This window comes from Carcharhinus amblyrhynchos, chromosome 8 (assembly GCF_965287045.1).
Source record: "Carcharhinus amblyrhynchos chromosome 8, sCarAmb.v2.hapA, whole genome shotgun sequence".
Lineage (NCBI taxonomy): Eukaryota > Metazoa > Chordata > Chondrichthyes > Carcharhiniformes > Carcharhinidae > Carcharhinus > Carcharhinus amblyrhynchos.
The window spans coordinates 76,548,575-76,574,179 of record NC_137331.1 but is presented as its reverse complement, the minus strand read 5'-3'; the positions used below and the strand labels follow the sequence as shown (position 1 = coordinate 76,574,179).

At 41.8% G+C, this 25,605-nt stretch overlaps 1 protein-coding gene across 1 annotated transcript in view; it reads left to right on the top strand.

Annotated features, from left to right (window-relative positions):
- rock1 (Rho-associated, coiled-coil containing protein kinase 1) overlaps positions 1-25,605 on the top strand; it is a 140,045-nt gene that overhangs the window by 23,367 nt on the left and 91,073 nt on the right. The window contains exon 2 of the mRNA XM_080194293.1: positions 19,261-19,342. Within this exon, the coding sequence (XP_080050419.1) occupies positions 19,261-19,342 (82 nt within the window). The remainder of the gene's footprint in view (positions 1-19,260; positions 19,343-25,605) is intronic.

The following is a 25,605-nucleotide window of genomic DNA, read 5'->3' as shown; positions in this document are numbered from 1 at the left end:
TGGTGACTTGAATAAAATACAAGAAAGCAGCTGACACCAACAAAGCTATAGGCCAACATCAGCAGACTGAGACTTTGAAAAAAAGGGAAAATATTGTGAAATTCAAATTTTGTGCACAGTAATCAGTTTTTGATAAGAAAATGTTATTAATTTTCTTTATTGACATTCCTTAAAGCTGGTGCTTTCCCACAACTGTTTGTCTCTGAAGAAAATAACACTTTAGCTGTGCTTGGAATTATGTAAAAGTATGGAATTCTCTTTCCCCCCCAACTTTATTCTCCTATTGCACGAAAGTGGCTAGCCTGGAGATGTTCACAAACATGTAGTATATTTCTGCAGTATTGTTGATGTATGATCCTGATTATGTTGAAAAGCTGTTAACAATATAGTTGACTCCATCCTATCCTAGTTCATAAGAACATAAGAACATAAGAAATAGGAGCAGGAGTAGGCCATCTGGCCCTTCGAGCCTGCCCCGCCATTCAATAAGATCATGGCTGATCTGTCGTGGCTCAGTTCCACTTTCCCGCCCTCTCCCCATAACCCTTAATCCCCTCTCTTATCAAAAACCCATCAACCCGCTTCTTAAAAATATTTAGCGAGGCAGCCTCCACCACTTCAACGGGCAGAGAATTCCAGAGATTCACCACCCTTTGAGTGAAGAAGTTCCTCCTCAACTCCGTTCTGAACCGCCCCCCCTTTATCTTGAGGCTGTGCCCCCTAGTCCTACTGTCTTTTTTGAGCGGGAAGAGTCTTTCCACCTCTATCCTATCCATCCCATTCATCATCTTATACGTCTCAATGAGATCTCCCCTCATTCTTCTAAACTCTAACGAGTACAAGCCTAGTTTATTCAGCCTCTCCTCATAGCTCAACCCCCTCAACTCCGGTATCAGCCTAGTAAACCTCCTCTGCACTCCCTCCAGGGCCAAAATATCCTTGCGCAGGTGCGGCGCCCAAAACTGCACACAGTACTCCAGCTGCGGCCTCACCAATGCCCTATACAGCTGCAGCAAGACCTCCCTACTTTTATATTCAATCCCCCTCGCTATGAAGGCCAGCATCCCATTCGCCTTCCTGACCACCTGCTGCACTTGCAGGCTGGGTTTTTGCGACTCATGCACAAGGACCCCGAGGTCCCTCTGCACCGTCGCCTGCTGCAGTTTTTTGCCACGTAAGTAATAGTCCTTCCTACCATTCTTCCTACCAAAGTGGACCACCTCACACTTGCCAACATTAAATTCCATTTGCCATTTCCTGGCCCATTCGCCCAGCCTATCTAGATCCTTCTGCAGACTCTCCACACCCTCCGCACAATTTGCCTTTCCCCCAATCTTGGTGTCATCAGCAAATTTCGACACCCTACACTCGGTTCCCTCCTCCAGATCATCTATATAAATGGTAAATAGCTGAGGCCCCAGCACCGACCCCTGGGGCACCCCACTAGTCACCAACCGCCAATCCGAATAGCACCCATTGACCCCCACTCTCTGCCTCCTATTTGACAACCAATCCTCTATCCACGCTAACACCCTACCCCCAACTCCATGTCCTCTGACCTTCTGCAGTAACCTCTTGTGAGGTACCTTATCAAACGCCTTCTGAAAATCCAGAAAGACCACATCCACCGGCTCTCCTCTATCCACCGCCCTAGACACATCCTCATAGAACTCCAGTAAACTTGTCAGACACGACTTCCCTTTAATGAAACCGTGTTGCGTCTGCCCTATCAAGCAATTCCCTTCAAGATGCCTCGCAATTTCCTCCTTAATGACGGATTCTAACATTTTACCTACCACAGACGTTAATTAGTATAGAAGCACAGAATACTACAGCATAGAAGCTTGCATTTGGTCAATTGTGTTTAAGGCAACACTTTTGGAGAGGAATCCAGTTGGTTCCACTTTCCTGCATAAGCACCATTTGTTATCGGTAGGGTAGGATTGACTGCATTGATGGGAACTTAGGCTGATTTATGCCTTTTCCTTCCCCTCTCCTGCCCAAACACTTCAAATGCAGAAACAGAGGAATAAGAACATAAGAACATAAGAAATAGGAGCAGGAGTAGGCCAACTAGCCCTTCGAGCCTGCCCCGCCATTCAATAAGATCATGGCTGATCTGTCGTGGCTCAGTTCCACATTCCCGCCCTCTCCCCATAACCCTTAATCCCCTCTCTCATCAAAAACCCATCAACCCGCGTCTTAAAAATATTTAGCGAGGCAGCCTCCACCACTTCAACAGGCAGAGAATTCCAGAGATTCACCACCCTTTGAGTGAAGAAGTTCCTCCTCAACTCTGTTCTAAACTGCCCCCCCCCCCCCCCTTTATCTTGAGGCTATGCCCCCTAGTCCTACTATCCTTTCTGAGCGGGAAGAGTCTCTCCACCTCTATCCTATCCATCCCATTCATCATCTTATACGTCTCAATGAGATCTCCCCTCATTCTTCTAAACTCTAACGAGTACAAGCCTAATCTATTCAGCCTCTCCTCATAGCTCAACCCCCTCAACTCCGGCATCAGCCTAGTAAACCTCCTCTGCACTCCCTCCAAGGCTAAAATATCCTTGCGTAAGTATGGCGCCCAAATGTCAACAAAGATTGACAAAGAAGTTGATAAAGAAGGGTAGGAGAAACTGTGAAGCTGGGCTTGCGCTTAATATAAAAAAGGATAGCAAGAGTTTTTATAAATATCTAAAAAGGAAGAGGCTGGCTAGGGTGAACGTTGGTCCCTTAGAGGATGAGAAGGGGGACTTAGTGGTAGGGGATGGGGATATGGCGGAGGTCTTGAATAACTTTTTTGTTTCGGTCTTCACAGAGGAGGACGTGAATAATTTGCCGGATGTTAGAGATGGAAAGGTGGTAGGACTGGAGGGTCTCGATGACATTACTGTTACTAGAGAGGTGGTGCTCGACAGACTGGAGGGGCTGATTGTGGACAAGTCCCCAGGACCGGATGGAATGCATCCGAGGGTCCTGAAAGAAATGGCGGAGGTGATAGTGGATGCCTTGGTGGTTATTTTCCAGACGTCGCTGGATTCCGGGGAAATGCTGGAAGATTGGAAAACGGCTAATGTTATGCTGTTGTTTAAGAAGGGTGCCAGGCAAAAGGCGGGGAATTATAGGCCTGTTAGTTTAACGTCTGTTGTAGGTAAAATGTTAGAATCCGCCATCGAGGAGGAACTAGCGAGGCATCTTGAGGGGAACTGCTTGATAGAGCAGACGCAGCACGGTTTTGTTAAAGGGAAGTCGTGTCTGACAAATTTACTGGAGTTCTATGAGGATGTGTCTAGGGCGGTGGATAGAGGAGAGCCGGTGGATGTGGTCTTTCTAGATTTTCGGAAGGCGTTTGACAAGGTACCTCAAGAGGTTATTGCAGAAGGTCGAGGGACATGGAGTTGGGGGTGGGGTGTTAGCGTGGATAGAGGACTGGTTGTCAAATAGGAGGCAGAGAGTGGGGGTCAATGGGTGCTATTCGGATTGGCGGGTGGTGACTAGTGGAGTGCCCCAGGGGTCGGTGCTGGGGCCTCAGCTATTTACCATTTATATAGATGATCTGGAGGAGGGAACCGAGTGTAGGGTGTCGAAATTTGCTGATGACACCAAAATTGGTGGAAAGGCAAATTGTGCGGAGGGTGTGGAGAGTCTACAGAAGGATCTAGATAGGCTGGGCGAATGGGCCAGGAAATGGCAAATGGAATTTAATGTTGGCAAGTGTGAGGTGGTCCACTTTGGTAGGAATAATGATAGGAAGGATTATTACTTACGTGGAGAAAAACTGCAGCAGGCGACGGTGCAGAGGGACCTCGGGGTCCTTGTGCGTGAGTCGCAAAAACCCAGCTTGCAGGTGGTCAGGAAGGCGAATGGGATGCTGGCCTTCATCGCGAGGGGGATTGAATATAAAACATTTTAGTTCTATTACAATTCGGTTCCACACCAAGTAGTGCATCTAACTACTTGAATAGTTAAGGTTTCTGAGTGAGAGAAAGATAGGGTTCGTGCAAAGCTTTATTGTTCTAATTACTTCAGAAGCTTTCATAGATTGGTTAGATCTTTCAAGCATTAAAGCTGGCAGAGTTAAATGCTGAATTCATTCAAAACTGATATTTCTGGTGTACAAGTATGTTGAAACATCATGCTGAGAGGGGATATGGATTTTCATTTGTGGTTCTCTTTCCTTCTGATCTCAATTACAATACATTATTGGACTGCTGATCAGTGAGCAGGGAATGGGAATTACTGTTCTGATACATCTTGTTGCCAAATTCAAGGAAGAATTTTGAAAGTCTGGAAGGAGGTCGCTAATTGTTTTTGCTGCCCATGTAACATGAAGAAAAGTGGAAGAAAACCATTCTCTCAAAAATAACCGGACATAATATGAATTTATCTAATTGGTTTCTGAAAATCAAGATGTTTGCTGAAAACAAAATTTGATGCTATTTTTACACCGCATGGTTTTCGTCCACGTGTGTAGAAATCCCTGGGTAAAACAAAGTTGAAGCAGAGCATCACCTGACATTGGGCAATGCAGTTACTAAATGTGGTATAACATAGGAAAATAGTAGATTAAATAACATGATTTAAGTTCTGATTCTTTGTTAGGCTGTCTAGCATGATTAGTGATATCCTGAAGTGGCTATCACTGATGCAGATGAGAATTTATGGAATTAGCTAAAGGTACTCTTGCCAGCCTCTAAAACATAATATAGCAACTGCATTTGATGTGTGTTTCTTCTAGCATTTTGAAAATTGCACAGTTTTATAATATGACATCAGAATAGTTGTTAGTATGTAGTTTCTAATGAGTAGTTAAAATGATATAATGAAAATATAAATTGGTTTATTTTAGTTTACCTGCCATATCTTAACTTTACCAAGTCCTGTTCCCCTTGTCCTCACTGACTCATGTCGCTCTTAATCAAGCAGTGTCTTGAAAATCCCCTTCCTTGGAGTGAAATCCATCCATGGCCTTGCCCCTTCCTAAAGCTGTAATTTCATCCAATTCCACAGCTCTGCTAGATATCTGTGCTCCTCTAATTGTGCATTTCCAGTTATAATTTCTGCACCATTGGTGCATAATTACCTCGGCCCCAACTCTGGATTCCCCCCTCCCTGCTCCTATGCGCCTCACTTTCCTCCTTTAAGACACTTTTTCAAGCAATGCTCCCAAACTTGTTCCTACTATAATTTCATTTTAATGCTTTAAATTAATGTAACACCAAAATGAGAACTATTGGTAGAGGGAGGTGGTGTGAGTGGGGAGAGCACTGGTGGGGGCGTACATGTTCAGAGTTGAGGAGGTGGGGTTGCAATACCCCATTTTGCAAGCCCACTCATTGGCCCTCCATCTTAACTTGCCACTTTCCTCTCCTGTACCTTCGCTGTCAGCAAGGGCTTGGGTCAATGAGATGAGAGAAAGTTAATGAAGAAGTGAGAATGACAGCAAATGAGTGGGTTGAAGAGTGGGCCACAAGAATGGCAAGTAACCTGAAGGCTGCGTAGTGAATACCACTGGATCAAACTCCGGGAGGCTTGTTCTTTCAGATCTCATGATAACCACCCAGACTCTTGCGGAGAATGCCAGAAATTGTATTTTTATCAAAGTGGCTCATTATAAGAGTTCCATTGACATCGGCTTCATATCCACGGTGATCATTACTACCTTGGGAACAGACTTCAGGATTTTGTAGAATGACTAGTGAAATGGGCAAACTCATAAGAGATGCAGTTTAGTACAAATAAGTGTAAAGTGATGCATTTTGGGAGGAACGACATTTAGAAACTACTTAGAAAGCTTTGGGCACATTTTTGCCAATCTTTAAGGTGGCTTGGCAGGTTGATAAGGCAGTTAAGAAAATGCATGAGATATTAACTTTCTGAGTAGGAACGTTGAATTTTTAAAAATAGAACAAAGAAATCTGGCAGAACTATTAAACCATTGTTTGGACTTCACCTGAAGCATCATCTTCAGTTCTGGACACTACATTTCAAGCTGGTTTATAAGGGAGTACTGGAGATGTTTATCAGGATGATATCAGAGATGAGGGAGGCAGTGGCATATTGCTAATGTCACTGGGTGAGTAATCCAGAGGCCAGGGCTAATGTTTGGATACACAGCCTCAGGTCTTCTGTACATGTGCGCTTGGTGTCTTTTACTCTTTTTAGGACCTGACCCTGCACATCAGCGCAGAAAAGAAGTAAAAATGACACAAAATGCAGGTCAAATGACCTGAGCCATTGCATCATTAGCCAGAAGGTATCACAGGGAATTGGACATAGAAGCCTCAGAAGGAAGTTCCAGGCAGAGACAAAAACAGGGAACAGAAAGAGGGTGCAGGATTCAAGTTAAAACAAAGGAGCAAAGCAATAGGCTCCAAATTAAAGACAGGCATGTGAGGAGTAGAATTGAAACGAAACGCACTTGAAAGAAGTCTTGAAGATCAGAGAAGGCGATGGAAGGTTGATGACTCCTTGCTCTTCAAAACTTTGAAAATCCACCTTTCAATGCTATTGACATCCATCTAAAAATAGGGTGCTCAGGACCAGATGCAGTATTCAAACCATGGGTTCAGCCATTGGTTTGTATAGTGTCAGGAAAATACAAGAAATTGTAATGTTTTTCTGTTGCTAACATTCTTGCTGTTTTTAAACTGCTGGAGATGTGTCAGAGATAATTGAAGCAAGAGATGGGGACTGTGAGAATCTAAACTGACAAGAAGTCAGTTTGATATCATAAGATATTGGGGCATAATTAGGCTATTCAGCCCATTGAATCTGCTCCACCGTTCGATCATGCACCTCATCCCCATTTTCCTGCCGTCTCCCTATAACCCTTCAACCCATTAAAAATCTGTCTAATTCCTTCTCAAATTTACTCACTGTCCCAACATCCACCGCACTTGGGGTAGCGAATTCCACAGATTCACAACCCTTTGGGAGAAGTTGTTTCTTCTCAACTTTGTTTTAAACTTGCTATCCCTTATCCTAAGACTATGACCTCTCGTCCTAGAATGTCCCACATCAGGAAGCATCCATGTCTACTTTATCCATACCTTTTATCATCTTGTATTCCTTAATTTGATCTCCCTCATTCTTCTAAATTCCAGAAAGTATAGGCCTAAACTGTTCAATCTCTCTTCAAATGACAAACCACTCATCTCTGGAAACAATCCAGTGAACCTCCTCTGAACTTCTGCCAATGCCACTGCATCTTTCCTCAAATAAGGGACCAAAACTATGCACAATACTCCAGGTGTGATCTCACCAACTTCCTTACCTTTTATATTCTATTTATATTCTATTCCTTTAGCTATAAGTGCCAACATTCTAATCACTTTCTTTATTATCTGCTGTACCTGCATGCTAATTTTCTGTGACTCATAAATGAGGACACCCAGATCCCTCTGCACCAGAGCACCTCAAGTCTCTTCCCATTGAAATAATAAGTCACCTTCCCATTTTTCCAACCAAAATACATGACCTCACGTTAAACTTCATCTGCCACATTTGGCCCACTCTCCTAACCTATCTATATCCATTTGTAAGGTTCTTATTTCCTCATTGCAACTTACTGTCCCGCCTATTTTGTGTCATCTATAAATTCTCGTGTCCAGGGAATTTTGGAATATTATAACCAATGGATCCATTGCCACTTTGTTTAATGCTCTAGCATTAACTTCTTTAAAGTTCAATCCTTTCTGTTACCTCTGACTTGCCTGTTCCTATAGGAATGGTATTAGTGTCCTCCACTGTGAAAACTGGGGCAAAGTATCGATTTAATGTCTTTGCCGTTTCAGTGTTCCCCGCTATTAACTCTCCGGTTTCATCTTCCAAGGGACCAACATTCAACTTAGTGACTTGCTGCCCTTTTATGTAGTTGTAGAAGCTTTTGCTGTTCTTTTTGATATTTTGCGCTGGTTTTCTTTCTTAATTTACCTTAATTCTTTTTATTACTTTTCTAGTATCCCTTTATTTATGTTTGATATTTTCCCAAACTTCCAGCCTGCCACTGGCCTTTGCAATATGGTATACATTAGTTTTTGTCTTTATATTGTCCTTGACCTCCTTGTTTAGCTGTGGATGTTTTTTACCCCTCTTACCATCTTTCTTCCTCACTGGGATATGTTTTAGTTGAGGAATTGAGTATCTCCTTAACCGCCATTGCTTACCTGCTGTCTTACCTTTTAGCCTTCCAGCCCACTCCACTTGGGCCAAATCTGTCCTCATGCCTATATAATTTCCTTTGTTTAATTCCAGAACACTAGTGTGGGAGTCCACTTTCTCACCCCCAAATGGAATTTTGAATTCCATCATACTATGGTCGTTACTCCCTCGAGGATCCCTAACTATGAGGTCATCAATTAATCCCTCCTCATTACAAAATACCAAATTTAGAGTAACCTGCTCCCTGATTGTTTCTTAGAACAGTATGTAGTGGAACCAATCTCTAATATATTCAATGGACTCTGCCTCCAGGCTGTTGTTGCCAGTTTGTTTCTTCCGATTTATGTGCATGTCAAAATCACTCGTGATTATTGCTATGACTTTCTTGCAAGTCCCCAGTGTTTCCTGGTTTATACTGTGCCCCACTGTGAAACTATTGCTTGGGGACCTATAGATTACTCCTACCAAGCACTTCTTCCCTTTGCTAGTTCTTATTTCTACCCAGACTGATTCCATATCTTGATCTCCTGTGCTTATGTCATTTCTCATTATGGCATTGATCCCTTTTTTCACCAGCAAAGCTACATAACCTCCTTTTCCTTTCAGTCTTTCATCCCAAAATGCTGAGTACCCTTGGATATTCAGTTCCCAGACCTGGTCTCCTAGTCACCATGTCTCAATAATTGCCACCAAATCATACTCTTTTGTTTCTATTTGCGCCATTAACTCATTAATTTTGTTCCAAATGCTTCATGCGTTCAAATAGAAAGCTTTTAAATTTGATCTACTGGTAAATTACCCAATTCTTATAATTCCTTGGTGCATAAAGACATTCACACATTCTGTCCCTCACCTTTATCACCTGGTAACCGTTCGCCACATTGCTAACCTGCACTCTTACCTCCTCCTTTAATTTGGGTTTTCTAATTTTCCCTGCAACTGATATGATAATAAGCCTAGGAGGACTTCAAACAGATGTTTACATAAAGTAATTTAGTACGGTTGTGTTTTTTTAATTGATTTATGGATGGGTCTTGGGTGTTGCTGGCATTCCTAGTTGCCCAGTTGAGTCAAACACAATGCTGTAACTCTGGAATCATATGGAAGCAGACCAGACCGATTTCCTTCACTAAAGTGCATTAGTGAATCAGATGGGTTTTTCCAACAATCGACAATGATTTCATGGTCATCAGTAGATGCTTAACTCCGGATACTTTTTATTGGATTCAAATTCCATCATCATCTTGGGTAGGATTCAAACCTGATTCCAAAGAACATTAGCTGAATTTCTGGATTAATAGTTTAGCGACAATACCGTTAGTCCATTGCTTCTCCATTACAGAAGTAGAAAGGGTAGTTGTCATTCAAAGGAAAATATATACAGGCTGTAAAAGAAAGGAGTCATAGGTTAATTAAGGATAGGATGAGTTTGCTTTTTAGACGTGAAAGCTAAAGTGAGAGCATTTCTAAAGAGACTGGATGAGACAATGGAGAAATACTGAAACCTAAGTTTTAGATTGCAACAGGCAGCATTGGTTGTCAAATAGGAGGCAGAGAGTGGGGGTCAATGGGTGCTATTCGGATTGGCGGTTGGTGACTAGTGGGGTGCCCCAGGGGTCGGTGCTGGGGCCTCAGCTATTTACCATTTATATAGATGATCTGGAGGAGGGAACCGAGTGCAGGGTGTCGAAATTTGCTGATGACACCAAGATTGGGGGAAAGGCAAATTGTGCGGAGGGTGTGGAGAGTCTGCAGAAGGATCTAGATAGGCTGGGCGAATGGGCCAGGAAATGGCAAATGGAATTTAATGTTGGCAAGTGTGAGGTGGTCCACTTTGGTAGGAAGAATGGTAGGAAGGACTATTACTTACGTGGCAAAAAACTGCAGCAGGCGACGGTGCAGAGGGACCTCGGGGTCCTTGTGCATGAGTCGCAAAAACCCAGCTTGCAGGTGCAGCAGGTGGTCAGGAAGGCGAATGGGATGCTGGCCTTCATAGCGAGGGGGATTGAATATAAAAGTAGGGAGGTCTTGCTGCAGCTGTATAGGGCATTGGTGAGGCCGCAGCTGGAGTACTGTGTGCAGTTTTGGGCGCCGCACCTGCGCAAGGATATTTTGGCCCTGGAGGGAGTGCAGAGGAGGTTTACTAGGCTGATACCGGAGTTGAGGGGATTGAGCTATGAGGAGAGGCTGAATAAACTAGGCTTGTACTCGTTAGAGTTTAGAAGAATGAGGGGAGATCTCATTGAGACGTATAAGATGATGAATGGGATGGATAGGATAGAGGTGGAGAGACTCTTCCCGCTCAAAAAAGACAGTAGGACTAGGGGGCACAGCCTCAAGATAAAGGGGAGGCGGTTTAGAACGGAGTTGAGGAGGAACTTCTTCACTCAAAGGGTGGTGAATCTCTGGAATTCTCTGCCCGTTGAAGTGGTGGAGGCTGCCTCGCTAAATATTTTTAAGAAGCGGGTTGATGGGTTCTTGATAAGAGAAGGGATTAAGGGTTATGGGGAGAGGGCGGGAAAGTGGAACTGAGCCACAACAGATCAGCCATGATCTTATTGAATGGCGGGGCAGGCTCGAAGGGCTAGATGGCCTACTCCTGCTCCTATTTCTTATGTTCTTATGTTCAGAGAATAGATAGTCAACTCCCAGCAAGCAATATGAATGAAGCCAGACCTAAAGAATCATCTGAAGAGCACCTCAATGTCTGGTATTTTATGCGGCCTTGTGAACTTCAGAAGTTTCCACAGGCAGCTCAGGTGAAAGTGCTTAAGCTTCTTGGCATGATAGTGGGACGAAGTCCAAGCCTTACATATGTGGAGTAGTGTGAGCAGGACGATTGCAAAACAGGCAAGATTTTCTGAGCGTTTTGCATGTTTCTGGTGGCGGTTGTGGTCTGTCATTGGCCAGCAGTAGGATCTTCTAATCCTTTGTATGGACACCTCTACCACCAGGAAACTCGCAGAGGGGCTTCACCGTCAGCATAATTGAAAGATCCAGAAGATTTTTTTCAAACTGGAGGCCTGTGACTAGCAGTGTGCCTCAAAGATCGGTGCTGGGTCCACTGTTATTTGTCATTTATGTTAATGATTTGGATGGGAATTTAGTAGGCATGGTTAGTAAATTTGCAGATGACGCCAAGATTGGTGGCACAGTGAACAGTGAAGAAAGTTATCTAGGATTGCAACAGGATCTTGATCAATTGGGCCAGTGGGCTGACGAATAGCAGGTGGAATTTAGATAAATGCGAGGTGATGCATTTTGGTTGATCGAACTAGGGCAGGACTTATTCAGTTAATGGCAGGGCACTGGGAAAAGTTATAGAACAAAGAGATCTGGGGTAAGTTCATAGCTCCTTGAAAGTGGAATCACAGGTGGACAGTGGTGAAGAAGGCATTTGGCATGCTTGGTTTCATTGATCAGAAAATTGAATACAGGTGTTGGGACATCTTGTTGAAGTTGTACAAGACATTGATAAGGCCACACTTGGAATACCGTGCATGATTCTGGGCAGTATTATTAAACTAGAAAGAGTGCAGAAAAGATTTACTAGGATGCTACTGGGACTTGATGGTTTGAATAAGGAGGAGAGGCTGGATAGACCAGAACTTTTTCCCTGGAACGTAAGAGACTTAGGGATGATCTTATAGAGGTCTATAAAATAATGAGGGGCATAAACCAGCTAGATACTCAGTTTCTTTTCCCAAAGATAGCCAAGTCTAAAACTAAAGGGCATTGGTTCAAGGTGAGAGGAGAGAGATACAGAAGTGTCCAGAGGGGCAACTTTTTCAGAGGGTGGTGTGTGTCTGGAACAAGCTGCCAGACGTACTAGTAGAGGCAGGTTCAATTTTGTCTTCTAAAAAGCTTTTAGACAGCTACATGGGTAAGATGAGTATAGAGGGATGTGGACCAAACACAGGCAATTGGAACTAGCTTAGGGGTTTTAAAAAAAGGAGCGGCATGGACAAGTTGGGCCAAAGGGCTTGTTTCCATGCTGTAAACCTCTGTGACTCTATCCCACTGGTGGGAATGGCTGGAAAATTCCAACCATAGACTTTCAGTTTGGTAGACAATTACTCCCCTGAAATAGAGACAGCTGCAGGTGACAGATTTAAAGTCAGATTGCAAGAAGCCAAATATTTGAAGTGGTGAAAATGTTGTTGCGCCTTAATACAGCCGGAGAATCAGTGGTATTCTGTTGGCATGATTATGTATTTGAGTTATTGTGTGGAAGCTTGAGTGTACATTGTGATCCAGGGTAGAGATACACTGAAAGGAGAGGAGGTAATCCTGGGGGTTTATTCCTGCTAAAGATATTGAGTAAAAGCGTTGTTTGGGAGAGGATTCCAAGGTGTGTTCTTTAAGAGTGGAGAGGAAACCCTTGGGTGAAAGCAATCCAATCAGACCAGTTGGCTCACAGTGTGACAAGCATCCGGTGTGGTGGGGAATTGATGGAAATCCATAGAAGTTGTGTTAGGTGGCATCTGTCACTTAGTTTCAGAGTTTTGTGTCTAACCTCAGTTTGCCTATTGATCTGCATTAGTTTTGTTAAGGGGAGGTCTTGTCTCTCTAACATGATCAAGTTTTTTGAGGTAATGACAAAGATGATTGATCAGGGTAGGGCAGTGGACATTGTCCAAATGGACTTCAGTAAGGCCTTTGACGAGGTCCCTCATGGTAGACTGGTGCAGAATATGAAGTGGCATGGGATCAGAGGTGAGCTGGCAAGGTGGATACAGAACTGGCTTAATCATAGAAGACAGAGGGTGGCAATGGAAGGGTGCATTTCTGAATGGAGGGCTGTGACAAGTGGTGTTCCTCAGGGATCAGTGCTGGGACCTTTGTTCGTAATATATATAAATGATTTGGAGGAAAATGTGACTGGTTTGATTAGTAAGTTTGTGGAGGACACAAAGGTTGGCGGATTTGCAGATAGCAATGAGGACCATCAGAGGATACAGCAGGATATAGATTGGTTGGAGGCTTGGGCAGAGAAATAGCAGATGGAGTTTAATCTGGACAAGTGTGAGGTAATGCATTTTGGAAGGTAAATGACAGAACCCGTAAGAGTATTGATAGGCAGAGGGATTTGGGTGTACAGATACATAGCTTACTGAATGTGGCAACGTAGGTGGAGAAGGCAGTCAAGAAGGCATAAGGCACGCTTGCCTTCATTGGCCGGGGCATTGAGTTTAAAAATTGGCAAGTCATGTTGCAACTTTGTAGAACCTTGGTTAGGCTGCACTTGGAATATAGTGTTCAATTGTGGTCGCCGCGCTATCAGAAGGATGTGGAGGCTTTGGAGAGGATACAGAAAAAAAATTACCAGGATGTTGCCCTGGCATGGAGAGCATTAGCTATGAAGAGAGGTTGGGGAAACTTGGCTTGTTCTCACTGGGATGACGGAGGTTGAGGGGCAACCTAATAATAGAAGTCTACAAGATTATGAGGGGCATGGACAGAGTGGATAGTCAGAAGCTTTTTCCAAGGATGCAAGAGTCAATTACTAGGGGGTATAGGTATAAGGTGTGAGGGGCAAGGTTTAAAGGAGATGTACGAGACAATTTTTGTACGCAGAGGGTGGTGGGTGCCTGGAATTCGCTGCTGGGGAGGTAGTGGCAGCAGATACAATCGTGACATTTAAGGGGCATCTGGACAAATTCATGAATAGGATGGGGATAGAGGGCTATGGTCCCTAGAAGGGTAGGGGGTTTTAGTTAAGTCAGGCATTATGGTTGGCGCAGGCTTGGAGGGCTGAAGGGCCTGTTCCTGTGCTGTAATTTTCTTTGTTCTTTGATTGTGTACTTACAAATCTATGCATGTCTGTAAAGGTATGGGGTGAAGGATTGGTGGATTCTGGTTAATCTTAAGTGAATGATTTATTATTTTGTTAAAAGTCATTAGCTGTCCTATGATTCTGTTCATCCACGTATCTAAACAAAAAAGAAAAGTTAGAATCTATCAAGCCAGATTCCATCCTTGGATTTGGCATGTCCAGTCATAACATCACATAGATTTAGAAAGAAAATGATCTAACCTCCTCTGACAATACGGTACAATGTAAAATACAGAGTGGCCACAAGTAAGAAAGAAAGTACTTCACAGAACATTTCAAAAATTGAACGGTTTTCTATTCATTAGCATATGATCAGAGTTTGCACAGTTGAAAGTAAAACAACTTTCATTACAAATTTGTGAATGCCGAACTTAATAGTTCTAGTAATGCAGTGGTGAAGTTCCATTCTGAAACTAAGTGCAAATCTCCAATATCAGCTATGTTTCTCAGACTTAGGTGAGTTTGGCTGGCTGAGGACTACAGTGCAAAAGTAATTATGTTCTGTGTTTTCTTCTTCATTTTTCATCATTCTGTATCATGCACCTCACATCAGCTGTCAAAATGGATAAATGGCAGCTTCTAATTTGAAAGTAATCAAAAGACAAATTTCTATCTTATTTTCCTCAAGTGGTGTAATTGCTCTCTGCTATTTCTGGGATGCCTTGGAAATGTCACTATGTTAAATATGCCACAGTTGAAGTGTGTGTGTTAGATATTCCACGGCACATGTGATTTTATATTGCAACTTTGACATAGCTAAAATGTCCCAAAGCTGCTTCAGAGACAGAAACGAATGCTGAATAGCAATAGAAAAGTAATTAAGGAATTCTCTCAAAGTTGGAATTTATTTAGGATAGAGCAGGACATTTCCAAAGTCCAGTCTGGAAGTCACAAAGGCAAGAGGAATGTTTTGGGAGAATTGGGGATAAAGTAGAAATAATCTGACATGATCTGATTTGGCATTTGAAGCTCATCCTAGAGTCAAACAAGATGTTGTGTATCATGAATTGACACTTGAGTGAGCTGGATAATGAAACCAGACCAAGATGTAGAATTTATGGCTGGTATTGAACAATTTCTCTTTAGCCTTGCCTCTGAGTTAGGGAAAGTTCTGGTTCATTCATGGCTTGATGCTGAATTATAATTGTGGTGCAAAGGTAGAAAACTATGGGTCAGGATTTGCTGTTAATGTAAAGGTTCCATGTTATTTTTAAGTAGATGTCACAGTAAGATGCGCAGTTAAGTTGAATATTGAAAAGTTACTGCCCAGGTTTTGCTGTTGCTCTATTAACTTCACCATTGTGCACTTAGCCTCCCCATTCTTTGCTTAGGAACTTGATATATTTGCCCATTAATTGCTAATTAAACTTACTGCAGAAAGTTAAATCACTTTGTTGAAAAAGGTATCCTTTTATCAATATGGTAAGTGTTAATGACTGCCAGTCAAACTGTCTAATGCTGAAAATGAAGGTTTTGATTTTGTTTAGGGCTTTTAAATGTCATTTTAAATTAAAATTTTTCTTTCCATCTTTTTCCTCTTTCTCAATCCAATATTTCTTTCCTCTGCATTTAACTTCCTGTACCTGACTTAACATTGAAGTCACCGCTTTTAATTCACCCCCCTTCTAAGTCCTTCTCTGCCCTGTTTCCCTCACGGTGCAAGTTGCACTTTCAGCATTGAGCGGGCATTGAAAATTTTGAGCTGTAGGATTCAGGGATGTGGCTAACAAATGGCAGGCACTGTTAGATGCCTTTCTACAGCAAATTCTGGTTTTATGTGTTTGTTATTTAATTCACTGTGAATAATCATTTATGGCTGTGTTGCATATTACATTGATTTTGGTCAATATTTCTCATGCATATAAATTGAACAATGCATATGGTATAAAATCAAAATATTTGTGTTTTATTTTATAATTTTATAATTTATAACTACTGAAGTAAAACAAGATATAAATGGGCACTTCCTTATCAAACTTAATACATTTCCAAAATAACCATTACATACTAGATCATTCAGGCTACCTAAAAAGCTACTGGCACTCCAGTCCATCTGGGAGGCATTGGATAACTGATTTTCTGATGATTCTTGTCAGAAAATATTTCATTGAATTGAGCATTATTTTTCTCTTGTAATGATTCTGTTAGGGCCCATTGACATTTGAAGAAGAAATTCAAACACTCTGCAATTAACTGGGTGTCATTTTTAAACAAATGCAAACTATTGAGTACAAAGAGAAATTAAACAAAGCAAGCAGTATTAAACACTAACTCACAAAGACATGTTCTATCAATTTATCTTTAATTTTCACTTTTCCTATTTCTCCCCTCAAGAGTTCCCATATTATACAAAATCTCTAGAGAATTTCAAGTTTTTCTATGCCACACCCCTCCAGAATTCACTTGAATTCTCCTCAGTGTTCCTCCAAGATAAGACTCTTTTGGATTCTCTGGGGGTTCCTCCCATAGCGGTTTGGAAATGCTATCCTCTGCCTTTTCTTTGGCCTGTATTCATTGGAGTTTAGAAGAATGGGAGGTGACCTTATTGAGACATATTGGATTGGGGGCAGGGGAGGTTGGACAGGATCGATGCTGAGAGGATATTTCTTGTGGGAAAATCTAGGACCACAGGACATAATCTCAGAATAAGTGGTCGCACATTTAAGATAGAGATGAGGGGAAGTTTCTTCTCTGAGGGTAGCGCATCTAGGAATTCTTTATTACAGAGAAGATTAAGGCTGAATCTTTAAACATGTTCAAGGCTGAGATAGTCATTTTTACTTGGTATGGGAATAAAGTGGGAATGTGGAGCTTGGGGAGGCATGGTGGCACAGTGATTAACACTGCTGCCTCACAGCGCCAGGGACCCGGGTTCGATTCCCGGCTTGGGTCACTGGTTGTGTGGAGTTTGCACGTTCTCCCCGTGTCTACGTGGGTTTCCTCCAGGTGCTGCAGTTTCCTCCCACAGTCTGAAAGACATGCGAGTTAGGTGCATTTACCCAAACAGGCGCTGCAGTGTGGCAACTGGGGGAATTTCACAGTAATTTCATTGCAGTATTAATGTAAGCCTTACTTGTGACTAATAATAAATAAACTTTATATCAAATCACCCATAATCTCGTTGAATGGCAGAGCAAACTCAATCAGCCAAAAATGATCTACTTCTGCTCCTACGTCTTATGGTCTTTGCAGACTTCATGACTGTAGGTGTTTCAGGCCCTTGTTCAGGTTGTCAGCATATACCCAACTACCTTCCCACAGCTTTCCGAATTAATCCTGCTCAGCTAAAAACTAACATAAATCTTCCAGCTGTTTTCCCTCACAGAAACTAGACTGAAATTAAGCCTCTAACTGCATTACATGTAGTGAAAGATGAAGTTAGTATTTTCACTGCTTGCTGGCTCTCTCAATTTTTTGAGATGCAGTCTACAACAGAACTAAAGATGCAACTACCTCTGCCTATTCCCAAATGGGGTTGTTTGCTTTGGATAGCAAACATACGCAAATAAATTAAACAAAAGATGCTTATAACCAAGTCTTCATGGCAGCATGGCACGGTTTGGGATAGTTCCATCAATGCAAACCAATTATTTTACCTTTGATCCTGTAACCCGTATGAATAATTTGTATTTCCAAAGGAAATTACAACCCTGAGTTCTGGAATTTCTAAGTCTTAGCTTATATGGAGATAAATATTAAGCATGCTAGCCCTACCAAGAGGTGCAGAAATGGATCACCCGTTGTTGTAAGTTTTCTTTTCACGGCCAACTCTCACCATGTAAGATAAAGACAGATTAATTAAACCTAGGTTTTAGCCTTTTCATGAGGATTGTTTTTCAGTTTTTATAACCACGTTTTTTCCATTTATCTAAAGTTAAAACTAATTCTTAAGATTAAAAGGTATCTTCTCAAACATAGAAACCATGAACCAGATTTTCGCAACACCCAATCACAAAGGTGAAATGGCCTGGTGAGATTGTTCAGCAGTATTTCTGAATTTAGTACACCACCCATTTTCAAGGATTTTTACAGTGTGACTAATAGTGTCAAAAGTGCAAATTCTTGTCAATTTCAGTTTTCTACTTGATTCCACTCTGGGTGCTTCAACAGCTCACAGTATGGATAAGCATACAATCTCTGACAGCAGTTTCAGGATTTTCACTTTATAATTGCAGACTCCAAAAGTTGTCATCAGTTCCAGAATAGTAATGATGGTGAATGCTGACAATTTCATCATTACTCCTAACACAAAATCTAGGACTATGTTTAGATTTCTACCATTAAGATTAGTGACTGCAGTTTATATTGCACCTGGCAATACTTTGCTTATACAGCCTTTCAGAATCCTCAGTTTGGGTGCCCAGGATAGTACTTGCGCGCACGCGCGCGCGCACACACACACACACACACACACACACACACACACAAAGTTCCTCTCTCCACTGTTAGGCTTTAAGTTAGACAATGTACCACGATACAGCCCATTTAATTCTCAGTGCTTAAGCATTTTAAATTAATTGCTATTGGATTAATTGTGCGCAAAAGCTCCTTCAAACACTTTTACATTAGGTTTGACGCAGAATTGGAATTATGCCCAGTGCACAGAAACATGCATTGTTTGTACCTTGTATCTAAGAGGCTTTCACTGATTGACTGTACAAGTTTAATATAGGTCGAACTTGCTTTGGAATAGGTCCAAAATTGTCTTATCACGTTTGAAATATATTTAGTGGTTGCTTTTTCCACAACGATTAAGGCTAAGCAAGAGGCTCATGATTCTCTTTTTATTTCAAAACCCTGCTCCATTGTTCAAAGTTCAGTTTACTAGCTTCTGTTTTACTTACTATCATAATCAGATTTGTATCCTAATTTCTCACTTTTTATTTTGTATTGGATGAAGAAAGTCTTGGTAATGCCAAATATACCAAAATGATATTTGATACTCCTATTTCACAATACTTACATTTAGAAATGATCTTTGCATTCTGCAAAAATATTATTTGGTCTCAACCTTCTTGTGACAAGGATTAGGAAATTCTTATATTATTTTACAGACATAATAACGAGCCCTGGCATTTATTTTAATCAATACATCGGTTTTTCAAGGAAAGTTGAATATTCAGCCTAATCGTTTTTTTAACATTCAATACAGTACCTATCACAACGCACTAGAAGTAAACTCTTTTTAACATTGTTTCTTGCAAGTTGCACGTGATCTGCAGTATAGTTGTCATTTTTTTCAAAACCTGTTCTTTTTCTTGTAGGATAGCTTGGATGCCTTAATTTATGACTTGGACTTTCCTGCCTTAAGAAAAAACAAAAACATTGACAACTTCATAAATCGATGTAAGTATTGTTGAATGTAAAATATTCAGAAATATTTCAAATTAATTATTTTCAAACAAAGCTATTGTGAGACGTATAAGATGATGAATGGGATGGATAGGATAGAGGTGGAGAGACTCTTCCCGCTCAGAAAGGACAGTAGGACTAGGGGGCACAGCCTCAAGATAAAGGGGGGGCGGTTTAGAATGGAGTTGAGGAGGAACTTCTTCACTCAAAGGGTGGTGAATCTCTGGAATTCTCTGCCCGTTGAGGTGGTGGAGGCTGCCTCGCTAAATATTTTTAAGACGCGGGTTGATGGGTTTTTGATAAGCGAGGGGATTAAGGGTTATGGGGAGAGGGCGGGAAAGTGGAACTGAGCCATGACAGATCAGCCATGATCTTATTGAATGGCGGGGCAGGCTCGAGGGGCTAGATGGCCTACTCCTGCTCCTATTTCTTATATGTTCTTATGAATCATGGAGTCATAGAGGCCTGAAGCACAGAAAAGGCCCTTTGACCCATGGCGACTGCACTGATCAAAAATACCTAACTAGTAGGGCGGCACGGTAGCACCGTGGTTAGCACTGCTGCTGCACAGCTCCAGGGACGTGGGTTTGATTCCTGGCTTGGGTCACGGTTTGTGTGGAGTTTGCACATTCTCCTCGTGTCTGCGTGGGTTTCCTCCAGGTGCTCCGGTTTCCCCCCACAGTCCAAAGATGTGCAGGTTAGGTTGATTGGCCATGTTAAAATTGCCCCTTAATGTATTGGGATGCCTAGGTTAGAGGGATTTATCAGGTAAAATATGGGGCTAGGGCCTCAGTGGGATTGTGGTCAGTGCAGACTGGATGGGCCGAAGGGCCTCTCTCTGCATTGTAGGGTTCTATGATTCTATTCTAGTCCCATTTTCCAGCACTTGGCCCATAGCCTTATGTGCCTTGGTATCACAAATGCACATTTAAATACTTCTTAAATGTAATGAGGGTCTCTGCCTCCACTACCCTTTCAGACAGTGAATTCCAGATTCCAACTGTCCTCTGAGTGAAAGAAGTTATTTCCCACATTCTCCCCAAACTTCCCGCCCCTTAGCTTAAATCGATGCCCCTGGTCTTTGAATCCTCCACCAAGGGGAAACGTTACTTCCTGTCTACTCTGTCCATGCCCCTCATAATTTTATACATCTCAATCATGTCCCACTCAGTCTCCTCTGCTCCAGGGAAAATAACCCCAGCCTATGCAATCTCTTTTCATAGTTAAAACTCTCCAGCCCAGGCAACATCTCAGTAAATCTCCTCTGCACTTATTCCATGCTCTCACATAGCTCCTGTAATGTGGATTTGATAATTGCACACAATACTCTAGCTGTGGCCTAACCAATGTTTTATACAGTTCTAGCATATTTTCCCTGCTTTTAAACTCTATGCCTTGGCTAATAAAAGCAGGTATGCCATATGCCTTTTTAACCATTTTATCCACCTGTCCAACTATCTGAAGGGACTGGTGTACATGCATATCAAGATCCCTCTGACCCTTGGTGCTTCCCAGGGTCCTGTTGTTCATCATGTATTCTCTTACGTTGTTTGTCCTGCCCAACTGCATCACCTCACACTTATCAGTACTGAATTCCATATGCCACTGACCAGCCCATTTATAGTCCAAGGCTATCCTCCTCAGTATTTACCACCCACAAATCTTTGTATCATCCACGAACTTACCGACCAACTCTCCTATTTCCAAGTCTAATTATTTTTATAAACCACAAACACCAAGGGCCCCAACACTGACGCTGTGAGACCTCACTGGACACAGGCATCCAATCAAAAAGAAAACACTCCTTGACTATCACCTTCTGCTTCCTGCCATTCAGCCAATTCTGGTTCCAGTTTGCCAAATTTCCTTCACTTATCAGTCTCCCATGTGGGACCTTATCAAAAGTCATGCTGAAGTCCAAGTAATTCCGTCAAATGTTTTACCTTCATTTTCTCTTCGAGAAAATCAGTCAAGTTGGTCAGACATGACTTCCCTTTAACAAAACCATGCTGACTATTCTTGAATAATCCCTGCCTCTCCAAATGCATGAATGTTGCTAGGAAGAAGATAAAATTGTAGATTAAATGAAGGCAGTATATTTCATCTTTCTATACATTAATAGTCTCCCAATTTCTAAAAGTAAGGTAAAGTTGTCATGACCATAGGCTGTGTCTGGTGGTTATTTTAACCTGAGAGTCAGCACACCTCAAATGAGGGACAAGGTTGAGAAGGTGCGGCCTTCGTGAATAACCTCAGCTGGTACAGGAATTGAACCATTGCTATTGGGGTCGTTTTGCATCACTAACCAGTTGTCCAGACAGCTGAGGTAAAGTAAAAACTTCTACATGGCAAAAGTTGTATATTTGTGCAGACATTTCAAGTTTATAGTTGTTGGGATTATCTGACAAAAGAAAATAATGAATAGTTTAGCTTTATAACTTCTTTCTGGAAGAAATTTAAAAGTATAGGCCTCATTTTGGCCAGAGCAAGGTTTTTTTCCACATGTCCTGTTAATTAGACTTTCCCTTACCCAGAGCTCGCATTATTTGCCCTGCATGTTGCTAAAGTGGCAAGTTGAAGCAAGGACAGTTTCAGTCCACCTTCTTAACCAACAACATTTAAGGATTGAAGGAAAAAAAACCAAAAAATGGAAATAAGGTGAATAAGAGTCAATAACAACATACTGTGGATACTGGAAATATGAAATAAAAACACACAATGCTAGAAATAGATCTGCCAACATATGTGGATAGAGAAACAGGAGTTAACCTTTCAGGTCACCAACTCCATCAGAACTAAGATTGTGCTGCTTTCATCCTTTAACTTTACAGCTCCTTAAAGAATGAGTTGGCAATGAACTGCTAATGATTATGTTTCTAGAAGATGGTTGCAACATTGAAACCCGGAGGATATTTTACCATGCATCATGTAGCAATGTCCACTTAACCAAAAATCATGGTTTTGAACATATTAAAATTACAACATCCTTTCATTCTCCTTTATGACTACATAGAGCATAGAACGTTACAGCGCAGTACAGGCCCTTCGGCCCTCAATGTTGCGCCAACCAGTGGAATGAATCTAATGACCCTCTAACCTAAACTATTCCAATATTATCCATATGCCTATCCAGTGACCATTTGAATGCCCTTAAAGTTGGCGAGTCCACAACTGCTGCAGGCAGGGCATTCCACGCCCTTACTACCCTCTGAGTAAGCACTGATGGTGCTTAGCAAGGTTCAATCAACTGTGTAAGTATACCTGATGGTTTTTATTTACATTTACAAATATCAACCAATAGGTATGCTATTTTTAGTATTAAGAATGCACATATGGGAGCAAACAGATCATCACAAACAAAAGTAATTTATTATATGAAAATGTTGCTGTTGGATGCATTTTATTGTTGGCTATTGCAGATTAAACTCAGACCTTGCGATGACTTTGAAAAGATCATCTTTATTTTTGGGAAAGGACAGAATGGTTATTTTCTAATTTACTTAGTGCTGAGGATCAGCCAGCTCTAGAATTGTACATGGATATGTATGCAAATCCCTGTGGGAATTTTTCTAATTTATTTTCCATTAAATTTGCCAAGAGATAAAAATCTGTGTTCCAAAGGTTAAGCTGGTTATTGATGCAAAATAAGATTGATTGGAACACTGTTGAGAGTAACTCCATTTGAGGGGGCAGGGTGAAAAATATAGTGTTGAACTTCATTTGAATTAATTTTGTTAGTACTGATCTAAACTATTTAAGAATACTTCTATAATTAGACTTTGGCTTTTGAAGTATGTTGGCTGGTTTTCCTCATGCCTTTTCCATCATCTTTTTTGTAATTCGCAAGCAGTTACTTTTTTCCTGTTCCTTTCCTTTAAGGTTTGCATTTTATAGAATCATAGAATCGTATAATGCAGGAGGAGGCTATTTGACCCACCGAGTCTGCACCGACCACAATCCCACCCAGGCCCCATCCCTGTAATCCCACATATTTACCCTAGCTAATCCCCTTACACTAAGGGGCAGTTTAGCATGGCCAATCCATCTAACCCATATATATTTTGAGTTTAAAAGAATAGAGATGATCTTATTAAAATATATAACATTCTTAGGGAAGTTGCCAAGGTAGATGCTGAGAGAATCTAGAATTAGGGAGCACAGTTTCAAAATAAGGGCCAGAATTTTCTGACAATTCACACTGGCAAGATTGTGCTGTCCTACTGCAGTGAGTGGACATGTGGCTGAGTGCGAAATTCTCTCCATACTCGCCTGCAGCAGTGGTGGGGTGTGAACGGCTGTAAAATTCCAGCCAAGGTGCTTCCTCCCATGGAGATGAGGAATTTCTTGTTTCAGAGGCTTGTTAATATTTGAAATTCTCCCCTCCAACGAGCACTGGACATGTATTTAAGACTGAGTTAGACAGAGTTTTGATTGGCAAGGAAGTTAAAGATTAGTGGGGACAGGTGGGAAAGTGGAGTTAATGCCACATCAGATCAGCCATGATCTAATTGACTAGCGGAGGAGACATGAGGAGCCGAATGGCCTCTGACTCCTATTGTAATGTTCCTATGATATGTTTACGGCCTTCTCATTTGGCAAATTAAACATGGAGATTTTTAAAGTTAAGATTCAGCAAGTTTTGAGAGTTAGCATGTTTAAGCTTGCAAAAACGCAAGCTGTGGTGTTTGAATCTGCACACTGCATTTTTGAAGCACATATTTGAAGCCTTATTCCTTCAGGATGCCAGGTTGGATAGTTAATGGGGGTTATGGTAGCTGGCAGTCAAGATTCTTCCTCTCAACCCTATCTACATCCTTCATAACTTCATACACCTTGATCAGAACCCCCTTAGCCTTCTCTACTGTAAGGAAAACAACCCCAGCCTAACCAACTACTCTTCATAGCTGAAACAGTCCAGCCCAGGCAACATCCTGGTGAATCTTCTCTGCACCCTTTCTAGTGCAATCACATCCTTCCTATAGCGTGGCGACCAGAATTGCACACAGTACTTTAGCTGTGGCCTATTGAATGTTTTATACAGCTCCATTATAACCTCCCTGCTTTTATATTCTATGCCTCGGCTAATAAAGGCAAGTATCCTATATGCCTTCTTAACCATCTTAACTACCTGTCCTGCTGTCAGAGGGATCTTTGAACATACACCCCAAAGTCCCTCTGGTCCTCTGTACTTCAGAGCATCCTACCATTCATTGTGTATTCTCTTGCCTCCCAAAATGCATCACCTCATGTTTCAGGGTTAAATTCCATTTGCCACGGCTCTGCTCATTTAACCAGCCTGTCTATAGTGTCCTGTAATCTCAGGCTTTTCTCCTCAATATTTACCACATCACCAATTTTTATGTCATTGCAAATTTACTGATCATACCCCCACATTAATGTTGAATTAATGATTTGTGTAGATCATTAATGTACAGTACAAACTGCAAGGGATCCAGCACCAATGTCAGCGGTACGCCATGGGACACTGGCTTCCAGTCACCAAAAGCAACCTTCGACCATCACCACCTGCCTTCTGCCACTAAGCCAATTTTGGACCCAATTTTCTAAATTGTCCTGAATCCCATGGGCTTACCTTCTCTCCCATGTGGGACCTTGTCAAAAGCCTTACTTGTAGTCTACATCAACTGCACTACCCTCATCTACACACTAGTCACCCCTTAAAAAATACAATCAAATTTGTGAGAAGTGATCTCCCCTTGACAAAATCATGCTGACTGTCCTTAATTAATCCTTGCCTTTCCAAGTGGAGGTTAATTCTGTCCATCAGAATTTTCTGAGTAATTTCCCTGCCACTAACAATAGTCACTGGTCTGTGATTGCCTAAATTTTCCCTACTTCCCGTCTTGAATAATGGAACCATGTAGCTGTCCTCTAGTCTTCTAGCACCTCATCCGTGGCCAGACAAAATTTGAAAATTAACATGAGAGCCCCTGCAATCTGCTCCCTTGCCTCACATAGCAGTCTCGGATACATCTCATCTGGACCTGGGGATTTATCCACTTTTAAGCCCGTTAAATGATCACCTCCCTCTAAATGATCTGTTCAATTATATCACAGTCCCCTTCCCTGCTTTTTATGCCAGCAACGTCTTTCTCCATGATGATTACCGATGCACAATACTTACTTAATATCTTATCTACCACATCATTTGGCTCCACACACAGGTTGTCAGTTAGGTTCCTAATGGACCCTACTCTTTTCCTGGTTACCCACTTGCCCCTAACATACTTAGAAAA